Raw genomic sequence first — 12922 nt, 5'->3', positions numbered from 1 at the left:
GTTAAGAATTCCAAGAGACTATTCTTGTATTTTCTTCCTCATTATTTTTCCATTAACAAGGAAGAATAAACCTATATTATACAGTCTGGGAAGGTGTTTGAGGAAATTGAAGAAGTCATTTATTCAGGAAACTCATTACTGAGGAAGACAATAAATAAATGAAACAAAACATAACTAGGTTCTGGGGCACATGGGTGGCTCAGATGGTTAAGCGACTGCCTTTGGCTCAGGTCATGATCCTGGAGTTCCAGGATCAAGTCCCACATTGGTTTCCCCGCTCAGTGGGGAGTCTGCTTCTCCCTCTGATCCTCCACCCTCACGTGCTTTCTCTCTCTCTCAAATAAATGAATAAAATCTTAAAAAAAAAAGAAAAATTATAATATTGTATATATAATATATATTTATTCTATAAAAACCTAGCTATATATATGCACATACATATGAGTATACACATAAACATACACACAAGCGTGTGTGTATCTATCAGTCAAAACATGGGTCTACAGCCAGAAAGCTTGAGCTTGCGTCCCAGGTTTACCCCTTATTGATCCTTAAGACACGGTTTCCTAATCTGTAACGTGAAAGATACATGTGCGCTGCATAGCTCAAGGGCTTGTTATGAAAATTAAATGAGATAATGTAAATGGTTTATAAAATGTTCTTTGAATTTTTTATTGTATGTGCTAAATACTAGGGGTGCTGACAATGAGGTATAAGAATGGTTAAAGGGAATGGGTTCAAACTGAAGATACTAGAAAGGCTTTCTCGATGAGGTGAGTCTTACACTGAATTTGAGAAAAGTCGATGGGGATAGCCACCTACATTATTTCAGAATTGGGCCAGGGTGAAATCTACAGATTAACTCAGCGGTAGAAGAGCTCAGAGAGCCTGTGTGTTAGGCAGGCAGGTATCCAAGGCGCAATTGGTGGTGGACATTAACGCCACGATTAGGAGCTTTAATTTGATCTCAGAGGTAATTAAGCTGCCCTGCTGAGCTGTGGGAAGGGGTGTTATCTGAGGTCAGCAGCAGCTGGATGAATGCTAGCTTTGGCCTAATTTGAAGCTAAAGAACAGCAGAAGATTAAGAAGATTAAGCAAAAATATAGCCTTCAATCCTCTATGTTTTGCCACTTCCTAAAATGACCTTTTAAAGTGTTTAGCGCTTGGGGCACCTGGGTGGCTCAGTGGCGTAAAGCCTCTGCCTTCGGCTCAGGGCATGATCCCATGATGGAGCCCCTCATTGGTTTCTCTGCTCAGCAGGGAGCCTGCTTCCCCCTCTCTCTCTGTTTGCCTCTCTGCCCACTTGTGATCTCTGTCTGTCAAATAAATAAATAAATACATAAATACATAAATAAAAAATAACATGTTTAGCACCTGAATTCAGGTGCATCCTCAGCCTAACCATTTAGAGGAGAATGGTGATGCTGTTCTGGCTATCTTCATCATTGAAGAGTGATATATATGGCTCATGAGGACCATGCAAACCATGGGCACCATGGTAGCTTGGAAGGGGTACTGGGCGAGTGGACGCTGACTGTCTTGAGTTCTAACACTAAGTGGGAAATTGTAGGAGAAATGAAATAAAGGAGTTAAGTTGCAGGTGACATGATCACAGGGTTTTTTTTTGTGCATGAAGCCTATGTCTATAGTATACCCGTGTTGTGAAAGGCACCATGCTGGGTGCTGTTTGGGCTATAAAATGTGAATGGGATTCGCCCCTTAGCCTCAAGAAGCTTATTGGTTAATAGAAAAAAGAAGCATATTTACATCATCATCATGACCACGGAATGAGTGCGATGATGATGGTAAGAGCACAGGTACGTGGAGGCGAGAGGTAGGAGAAAAGTACAAAAAAGTGATAAATAATAGTGGATCTAGATGAAGAATGCAGAATTTCCTGTACCCTGGATGCTAATTGTGTTTCTTCATTAAGCAGTTTGACTCCTTATTAACACATTATAAGCAGTAATCAGGGTTTGAGACTCTTTAGAGGTACAAACTTAGAGGAATTTACCACAAACATCTGATTCTGTATAGAACCATAAATTTTTTTTTTTTTTTTTTTTAAATAAGGGATCTCGGGCACTATTCCAAACTTTTATTTCATGTATTAAGAAACCAAGATGAAAGAGATCATGATTTGATGTACAGGCAGAACCAGAAAACTTGGTTTTCCTAGTCCTTAATCCTGTACTCACCTGTCATGCTGTGTTTGGTAAGATTTTTATGAGGGATATTGCTAGGAAACATAAGTCCTCATTTTTTGGGGGGGGGGTTACATCAAGAAAGTAGTAGCACTTTGGTGCCTTTAAAAGGCTGAGTCAGAGGACTGCTTCTTCACCTTGTAGATAGGGTGCTGTTGGATTCATGAATCATTTAATAAAGCCTATTAGATCTTCAAATTAAAAGAAATGTCAACTTGGACATTTCTATATTTTTATTGTTGTTATTCCCTTGCAAACTTCATAAAAATTAAAGTTTTAAAATTTTAAAGATTAAAATAAAATGTTTTTTTTTTTTTTCCTGACATTCAGAGTCGGTACATTTTGTCTTTTAATCTTAGTCATTTACTTTTAAAATCTGGGTCATTTTATTTTTTCATTTTGCTTAGTTAAAATTTTAATATATGAAGCATGCAGGAACCTGAAAGCAATGTAGCTATCTATACATGTGTGCTTGGTCTGGAAACCATATATAAGAAATAAAATGTTTGGGATCAATATCTAAGAACTATTCAGTGTAAATCTGAACTGATTCAGTAGGTAATATTGCAACAGTATCAAATACTCGGCAAGATTGATTTTGTATTTAATTCCATCATGAGCTCTGAATAGACAAGTTTAAAATAACTAAGTTCACAACACAGACTTGCTAAAAGGAGGTATTAATAACTGAGGGGAGGCTGGGATGTTTCATTAGTGCAGTAGGCCGTTTCTCAAAGTGTGGTGTAAGACTCTCCACAACAGACTCACTCTGATTCAGCTGAAAATGCGGAGTCCTTAAAGGGTTTTATTCTTGGATTCCAAAAAAGAAAAAAAAAAAAAAAAAAAGAAAATGCAAAGTTCTGAGTCTTTCTCTTGATGGACCAAGTCAGAATCTCTAAAGGGCCAGTAGTCTCAATGCACACTGGGGACATTTTCAAGAGGGCAAGAATAGGGGCGCCTGGGTGGCTCAGTGGGTTAACCTCTGCCTTTGGCTCAGGTCATGATCTCAGGGTCCTAGGATGGAGTCCCCTCATTGGGCTCTCTGCTCAGCAGGGAGCCTGCTTCCCTCTCTCTCTGCCTATCTCTCTATTTGTGATCTCTCTCTGTCAAATACATAAATAAAAATCTTTTTTAAAAAAGAGGGCAAGAATATGTATTTACTGTGTCATGGTGTTATTGGTCAAGAAGAATGTATAGGGACTTGAAAAAGAAGGAAATTGGTAGAGTCAGAGTGAGGAGACATCTTATAAGTAGATAAACAGAGACTAGAGGAAAAATCTTACATGGAAATGGTCTCAGCTTCTTGAACTGCGGAGCAAAAGCTCTTCCTGGTTTGTTGCTTGTGCCATTCACAGCATGTTTTTAGCAGCCCTTTTGTTGGACCCTTGGCTCTTCTCATTTTTCAGAGGCTCTCACTGATCTCAACCCTGCCACGACCCCAGCTTTCCCCTGCCGTCTGTCACCTCTTGCCAGAGTTCTGACCTCTCTATCTATTTGGGTCTTGAAATCTGCCCTCAGGATTAACTCTGTATTTCCCAGAACATTTTACAAAGGTCCCATCATTGTTACAATGGGCAAAAGTAGGAAGGAACAAAATTTGAACAGGGATATATGCATTACTAGTTTGTCTCTTGACGCTGGCTCTGAAAATCAAAGGTGCAACATTGTCCTTTTGTTGTTCCACGTATTTGGCTAATCCAGTCCAAGCACCTACCTCACTAAGCAGATTTGACTATCTACTCTGGGTTGTTTTGTAAAACATGGAATACCAGCAGCAATGGACTTAGAAATTTGGGGATAAGACATAAGACTTGTGGTGTATTTTAAGTCTGAAAGATGTTGTTCTTTAAATAAGGATCCTAAAAGCAGCTAAATATATATATATATATATCGATCGGATCTATAACTATTATACTTAAGAAAAGATGTTCTTAAGATTAAAGATTTTTTGTTTCTTAAACAGATCTTTCATTTTCAGAATTTTTGTTTATGTGCTTTTTCATTTTTTTAATAAAAATAAACCGGAATGAATGAAATAAAGGGGATTAAGAATACAGTTCTGTTGATGAGCACTGAGAAATGTAAAGAATTTTATTTGTATAAAGATAAATGTATATAAAATAAGTAAGCAGAGGGGCACCTGGGTGGTATAGTTTAATTGCCTGACTTTTGGTTTCGGCTTGGGTGGTAAACTCAGGTCATGATCTCAGGGTGCTGAGAACCAGCTGGGCATCAGGGTCATGTTCAGCCCAGAGTGTGCTTAAGACTCTCTCTCCCTCTACCCCTCCCCACTGCTCTCTCTCTCAAAAAAACTTAAAAAAAAAAAAATAAGTAAAGCAGAATGAAACACTAAGTTGCATTTAGTGTTTATAGCTCAAGGAATGAAATCACCAGCTAATTAGGATGTCCAATCCTGAGCGCTTTGGTAGGAATAATAAATTAGAGAAGTGGGTTGCCTCTCTGAATGCTTCAGAATCCAGGCTCATACCGCTTGGCTCCAGAGCAGAGCCACTCCGGGAAAGACAGCACCCCTACTCTTGTCATGGGAGGTATTAGACTTCCAAGAACCACAAAGGGATCAAGCAGTTTCCCTGTTACAATACATCTCCACTCCAAATAAACCATCTTCTCTTTTAGATCAGAAACTCTGCAAATGGAGGAAAGGTAGCTGCAGAGGCAGCATGTGTGGTCAAGGCTCTAAATCCTATTCGTGCACGTGTTCGGAGGGATATACTTTAAGTCCAGATGGAAAGTACTGTGAAGGTAACGTACGGGGGGTGGGGTGGGGTGAGGGGTAGCTACCTAAAGCAATGACAGCCCACCTGAGCCAGTAGCTGGTCTTCAGTGGGTCCTCCAGAGCCTTGAAGTAGAACCAACTTGAACTTTCTTCCTCTTTTGCCCCAGAAAAATAATTTTCTTTTTCTTCTTTTGTGAAAACCTTCATAATAACTTTCAGATCATCTCTATGTGTTGTGTTCCTAGATCCAGTACTCTTAGAAGCTACTCAGAGCTTGATATGAGGCAGGGATTCTCTGAGTGGACTCCAGAGACCTCTGAGGGTTTCACAGTGGCAAAATATTAGCATTTTCAAATTTTTAAAGGGAGTACAGTTCCACAGCTATCATTATATCCTCAAAGAGTAAGTGATTCCCACACCACATCTCATAAAAGTCTGGTAGGAATCTTGAGAAGCTATGTAACCAAGACTGTTTATCTATTTTGAGAATTCAGGCCCATTTCAGTGAACCGGGGAGAAATACTGTATTCTTTGTCCTGGTAGGTCAGTCCAGTGAGTTACTAATGAAAATCTTTCAATGGCTATAGCACACATTCAGTAGAGTTAGTTGGGGTGTGATGTCAGGTAAACCTGACACTGAGGTGTAAGTTACCATATCCTGCTCACCTGGGACCAGTGGGAGAGAGCCATAGCATAGCAGCCTGAAAGCTGGGTTTCAACCACAGTGAAGCTGCTGGGGAATGTTCTACATTCAGGGAAGGGCTCCTGTCAGCTCTGAGAAGGCTGAAGAGCAGAGCAGGGGATGTCATATCCCCATCTCGAACTTTCAAGAGTCCCCGCCTTCAAAGCCTACATCTTTTCATGGGAAATTGTGTTACTTTTTCCTGAAGGCAATTCTGGTATGAAAATACAGGTTTATATGAATGTATAAACTGAGACAGTAAAAATGGCTTTCATGACAGTCGAACTGACTTCTTTCATTTTTTGTGAGGGTAGCAAAAACATGGTCAGTTACAGCACTTCTAAGTGTGTGATATTCTACTTTGTGCTGACTTATTAGCAATATTACAATTTATTTAAGAAAATAACCATCTAGGTTTTATTGTTGTCATTGCATAGATGTCAATGAATGTGCCTTTTGGAATCATGGCTGTACTCTTGGGTGTGAAAATGTCCCGGGATCTTATTACTGCACATGTCCTGTAGGATTTATTCTGCTTCCTGATGGGAAACGGTGTCATCGTAAGTATTTATTGCACTATTTTCTTTCATTTTCAGTGATGTTTCTCAGGTGGCTATGATCTGGGTTACAGATAGCCATAGCCTTGATCAGCAGTATATATCAGAATTACTTTGATGTTTTATTATATACATGAATGACATGACCGAAGACCTTTTAAATCAAAACCCCTAAGGTTGGGGAAATAAGTATATAAATCTCTCTATATATACATTTCTTGTTTATTTATCCATATTTTCTTGTATATCTCTGAAAGATAAGCATGTAAAAACACAATCATGATACATTATTATATCTGAAACACTCGCTCTAATTCCCTGCTATCATCTATTATCCTGTCACAATACCATTGTCACACCTGAAAAAATGAGCAATAATTCCCTAATAACACCAAATGTCTAGACAGTGCTCAACTTACTTTAAAAAGTTTTTTTAAACAGTTGGTTTGTTTGAATAACCATCCAGACAAGAGCTATGTGTTGTATTAGCTTAATACTTCTCTTTTGTTCTACAGATTCCCTCACCTCTGTTTTTTTTCTCCTTGAAAGTATCTGTTGAAGAAACTGTTTTTTTTCCTGTGGTTTCTCACATTTTGGATTTTCCTGATCACACTTCTGTGATGTCCCTGTCTTTCTGCAAACTTGTGGTTAGATACAATGCTTGAGCAGATTCAGCTTTGACATTTTTGGCAGGATTGCTTCCTAGGTGTGTTTATACTTCCATCAGAAGACACATAGTATCTGGTCATTTCTCTTTTTGTCATCCATTATAAAGTTTCCTTAATAGTCTTTTTTTTCTCTTTTTTCAACAAGTTCTGGCCAATTTTTTTTTAAGATTGTATTTATTTATTTGAGAGAGAGAGAGAGCATGAGCATGGGTAGAGGGATAGGAAAAAGCAGGGTCCCTGGTGAACAGGGAGCCCGATGTGGGGCTCAGTCCTAGAACTCTGAGAACATGACCTGAGCCAAAAGCAGACACTTAACCAACTGAGCCACCCAGGCACCCCTCACCAGTTTTTTTTTTTTTTTTTAAGATTTTATTTATTTATCAGAGAGGGGGGCGTGGAGAGTGAGCACAGGCAGACAGAATGGCAGGCAGAGGCAGAGGGAGAAGCAGGCTCCCTGCCGAGCAAGGATGTGGGACTCGATCCCAGGACGCCGGGATCATGACCTGAGCCGAAGGCAGCTGCTTAACCAACTGAGCCACCCAGGCATCCCTTACCAGTTTTAATAAAGAAAAATTTTACATGATTTACTTTTCACCAGTCTGTTCTGGACATATTTCTTTCTCTTTAAAAAATATGTATTTTGTTTTATTTTTATTCTTTTAAAAAATTTCTGGTATAATTAACATACAGTTTTATATTAGTTTCTGTACAATATAGTGATTCAACAATTCTCTACATTACTCAGTGTTCATCAAGATAAGCGTCCTCTTAATCCTCTTCACCTGTTTGCCCTGTGCTTCCACCAATTTCCCCTCTGGTAACCATCAGTTTGTTCACTATAGTTAAGAGTCTGTTTGTTGGTTTCTCTTTTTCTTTTTTCATTTCTTTTGTTTCCTAAATATTACATACGATGAAGTCATATGATATTTGTCTTTCTCTGAGTGACTTATTTCACTTAGCATTATACCATCTAGAACCCTTCATGTTGTTGCAAATGGCAAGATTTCATTCTTTTGTATGGCTGAGTAATATTCTATCAAGTATGTACACCACTTCTTTATCCATTCATTTGTTGGTGGACACTTGAGTTGCTTCCATAATTTGGCTATTGCAAATAATATTGCAATAAACATAGGGGTGCATATATCTTTTTGAACTAGTGTTTTGTATTCTTTGGGTAAATACCCACTAGTGGAATTACTGGACCATATCCTAATTCTATTTTTAATTTTTTGAGGAACCTCCATACTGTTTTCCACAGTGGCTGCACCAGTTTTCATCCATACCGGCAGTGCACAAGGGTTCCTTTTTCTCTACAGTCTTGCCATGTTAGGTCCGTTATTAAACGAAACGAGACTGAGAGAAAGTGGAAGTTATTTAAAGCTTTATTTTATGATAAGTATTAGAAGTTAGACTGATTGGTCAGGGGAATGAAACTGAGACAAGGTGAAAGTTATGCAAAGCTCTATTCTATGCTAAGCATTAGAAGTTAGACTGACCGTCAGGGCCGTCTCCGAAGAGAGCGACCCCTTCCAATCTTACAGATTACCTTTTATTGGGTGAAACTGCAACCCATATCTTGGTATCTCAACCTACTGGGTTTGTGTGTCTCTTGCTGATTGGCTAGTTCCATCTGGTCTGGTGACTTGTTATTTAAGATTACAAACCGTTACAAACTGTTACAAACTGTTACTTTTTGGGAAGGCTTAGTCAGTTAACATATTCAGTGTGAATAATAAGATTGTCATCCTTCCCAAGATGGAGTCATTTAGGCTTGAGCAAGACCTTCTCACTGTTAAAAACAGTACTTCATACTGATTAGATGTCTCCATCTGGCCTGACTCGTCCTTGTATTCTGGGCTCTGTTATTAGGAACTAGCCGACTACATTTCACTGGTTTCCCAGACTTGTTTCTAAGTAAGTTTCTCTTGAGGGGGAGAGTCAATTTAAGTTTACTGCACAAACAACAAAATGGCTATTTACCCAAGATGGAGTCGCTCTGGCTAAATAGGTCCTTAAAGCCAGAACTTGTTGTTTCTTATGTTTTTGGTTTTAGCGGTTCTGACAGGTGTAAGGTGATACTTCCTTGTGGTTTTGATTTGCATTTCTCTGGTGATGAGTGATGTTGAACATCTTTTCACGTTTCTGTTGGCCATCTGTAGGTCTTCTTTGGAAAACTACCTGTTCAGGTCTTCTGTCGATTTTTAAATTGAATTATTTGGTTTTTGGGCATTGAGTTGTACCAGTTCTATTTATGTTTGAGATACTAACCCCTTAACAGATATGTCATTTATAAATCTCTTCTTTTGTTCAGTAGATTTTTTTGTTTTGTTAATTATTTCCTTTGTTATGCAAAAGGTTATTATTATTATTTTTTAATGTAGTCCAGTAGTTACAAACCGTTTTTGCTTTTGGTTCAGATGCCTTAGGTGAGGTATCTTGAAAAAATTTTCTATGTAAAAGAAATTACTGCCTGTTCTCTTTTCCAGTGTTTTTATGGTTTTAGGTCTCATGTTTAGATCATTAATCCATTTTGAGTTATATTTGTGTATGGTAAAAGAGAGTGGTCCAGTTTCATTCTCTTACATATAACTGTCAAGTTTTCCCAATTTTCACCAATTTTTTGACATAATTTTTCATAATGTTCTCTTATAACTTCTTTATTTCTGTGGTGTTGGTTTTTATTTCTCCTCTTTTCATTTCTGAGTTTGAGTCCTCTCCCTCTCTTTCTCTTTTATGAGGATGACTAGAGGCTAATCAAAAAGTTCCCTTTTAAAACAGCTTTTCTTGAATCCCAAAGATTTTGAACTGCGTGTTTTCCTTTTCATTTGTTTCTATGTATTTTTATTTCCTTTTTGATTTCTTGATTTGCCCACCCATGGTTTAATACCGTATTATTTAACCTTTGTGTATTTGTGTTTTTTCCTGATTTTTTTCTTGTGGTTGATTTCTAGTTTCGTAGTGTTGTGGTCAGAAAAGATGTATGGTAAGACTTCAGACTTTTTGAACTTGTTGAGACTTGTTTTGTGTTCTAACATGTGGTCTCTTCTGAGAATCATCCATGTACACTTGAAAGGAATTGTATTCTGCTGTTTTAGGATGGAACCTTCTGCACATATCTGTCAGATCCATGAGATCTGATGTGTTAACAATGCCACTGCTTCTTATTGATTTTCTGTTTGGATGATCTAGCCATTGACATAAATGGGTTGTTAAAATTCCCCACTATTATTGTATTACAATTGAGTACTTCCCTTATGTTAGTTATTAGCTGCTTTATGTATTTGTTGGGTGCATAAATATTTACAATTATTAATCTTTTTGTTGGATTATTCCCTTAATGGTTATGTAGAGTCCTTGTTTGTCTCTTTTTATAGTCTTTCAGCAATTTGATTATATTATGCAACTTTCTTCTGTCCTGCAAAGTTTCTGCTAAAAAAAATCAGCTGATAGCTTTATGGAGTTTCCCCTGTATGTAACTTTTTTTTTTTCTCTTGTTCCTTTTAAAATTCTCTATCAGTACTTTTTGCTATTTTAATTATTACTGGTTTTTATTTGGACTTCCTTGGGTTGATGTTGCTAGGGCCTTCTCTATCTCTTGAATATGGATATCTGTTTACTTCCCCAGATTTGGGAAGTTTATAGCAATTATTTCTTCAAATAAATTTTTTGCCCCCTTTCTCTCTCTTCTCCTTCTGAGATTCCCATAATGTAAATGTTATTAGGCTTGACGGTATCACTGAGTTCCCTTAACCTGTTCTCATTTTTTATTATTCTTTTTTCTTTCTCCTTTTCAGGTTTACTGCTTTCCATTAATTACCTTGTCCTCCAGCTCACTGATCCATTTTTTTTTACTTCCTCTAGTCTACTATTTATTCCCTCTAGTATATTATTATTTCAGTTATTGAGTTCTTGATCTTTGATTGATTCTTTTTTATATTTTCTTTATCTTTGTTGAGGATCTCACTGAGATAATCCACTTTTTTCTTGAGTCCATTGAGTATCTTTATGACCACTACATTTAATGGTTTATTAGATCTATTGCTTATCTCTATTTTTGTTTATTTCTCTTGCTGTGATTTTGTCCTTTTTTTTTTCAGTTGAGATATATTCCTTCATCTCCTCACTTTGTCTAATTCTCTATGTCTATTTCTTTTTTTTCCTTTTTTTAAAAAAATTAAGCTTTTTATTTATTTATTTTGGAAAGGAAGAGAGCATGAGTGGGAAGGACAGAGGGAGAAAACATTGAAGCAGACTGCATGCTGAGTGTAGAGCTCCATGTGGAACTTGATCCCACGACCCTGAGATCATGACCTGAGCCAAAACTAAGAGCTGGATGCTCAATCAACTGCGACACACAGATGCCCCATTTCTATTTCTCTGTGTTAGGAAAGTCATCTATGTCTCCTGCTCCTGAAAGTAGTGGCCTTATGAAGAAGAGGTCCTATAGTCCTCTGCAGTGCAGTGTCCCTTGTTCACCAGAAACTGGCACTTTAGGGGTGTCTTCTATGTGTGTCGGGTGTGCTCTGTTGTAACTGAGCCTTGTTTACCTTTAGTTCAATTATCAGCAATGGCTCTTTTCACCTCTTCACCTGTTGTGGAAAGGATTTTGTTTCTATGTTGTTTGTTTATTGTTGTTGTTGGTCATGATAAGTGTACTCTTTAATCCCTATCACCTATTTGACCCATCTCTCTACCCAACTCCCCTCTGGTAACCATCAGTTTGTTCTCTGTAGTTAATAGTCTGTTTCTTGGTTTGTCTTTCTCTCTCTCTTTTTTCCTTTGTTCAATTGTTTTGTTTCTTATATTCTACATAAGAGTGAAATCAAATGGTGTTCATCTTTCTCTGACCTATTTTGCTTAGCATTGTTCTTTCTAGCTTTAACCATGTCATTGCAAATGGCAAGATTTCATTCTTTTTTATAGCTGAGTAATATTCCATTATAGACACGCACACACACCCACAAACCCCCCCGCAGTTCTTTATCCATTTACCTATTGATGGGTACCTAGGCTGCTTCCATAATTTGGCTATTGTAACTAATGATGCAATAAACATAGGGGTACATGTATCCCTTTAAATTAGTGTTTTTGTATTTTTTGAGTAAATATCCCTTAGTGCTATTCTGACAGGTGTGAGGTAATATCTCATTGTTTTTATTTGTATTTCCCTATTGATGAGTGATGTTCAGCATCTTTTCATGTGTCTGTTGGCCATCTGTGTGTCTTCTTTGGAGAATTATCTGCTTATGTCTTGTACCTGTTTTTAAACTGGATTATTTGGTTTGGGGGTATTGAGTTGTATCAGTTCTTTATATATTTTAGATACTACCCCATTATTAGATATGTCACTTACAAATATATTTCCCATTCAGTCGTTCTTTTGTTTTGTTGATTGTTTCCTTTGCTGTGCAGAAATTTTTTCTTTAGTATTGGGAGCTTATTTTTGCTTTTGTTTTCCTTGCTTTAGGAGACATATCTATAAAAAATGTCACTGTGGCCAATGTCAGAAAAATTACTGCCTGTCCTCTCTTTAAGAATTTTTATGGCTTCAGGTCTCATGTTTAGGTCTTTAGTCCATTTGAGTTTATTTTTGTAGATAGTGAAAGGGAGTGTCCAATTTCATTCTTTTACATATAGCTCTCCAACACCATGGTGTCCCAACACCATTTGTTGAAAAGACTGTCTTTTTTCCTATTGCATATTCCTGACTCCTTTGTTAAAGATTGTTGGCCATATAGTTGTGGGTTTATTTCTGGGTTCTCTATTCTGTTCTATTGATCTATGTGTCTATATGTATGCCAGCACCACACTATTTTGATCACTACAGTATTTTAGTGAATCTTGAAATCTGGGATTGTGATCTCCAGTTTTGTTTTTTGTTTTCAAACAAAAACTGGCTATTCAGTGTTCCATACAAATGTCGGGATTATTTGTTTTAGTTTCCTTCTGTGAAAAATGCTATTGGTATTTTGATAGGGGTTACATTAAATCTGTAGATTGTTTTGGATAGTATAATCATTTAACAATAGTCATTCTTCCAATCCATGAGCATGGAATGTCTAGTTCCTTTT

The 12922-nt window shown here is 37.4% G+C and overlaps 1 protein-coding gene across 1 annotated transcript in view; it reads left to right on the top strand.

Moving 5' to 3' along the window:
- EGF (epidermal growth factor) overlaps positions 1–12922 on the top strand; it is a 96993-nt gene that overhangs the window by 34800 nt on the left and 49271 nt on the right. Inside the window, exons 6-7 of the mRNA XM_082728179.1 lie at positions 4842–4967; positions 6061–6183. Of these exons, the coding sequence (XP_082584305.1) occupies positions 4842–4967; positions 6061–6183 (249 nt within the window). The remainder of the gene's footprint in view (positions 1–4841; positions 4968–6060; positions 6184–12922) is intronic.

This window comes from Mustela nivalis (genome assembly GCF_964662115.1).
Source record: "Mustela nivalis genome assembly, chromosome: 4".
In the NCBI taxonomy this organism is placed as follows: Eukaryota; Metazoa; Chordata; class Mammalia; order Carnivora; family Mustelidae; genus Mustela; species Mustela nivalis.
This window is presented reverse-complemented; position numbering and strand designations above follow the sequence as displayed.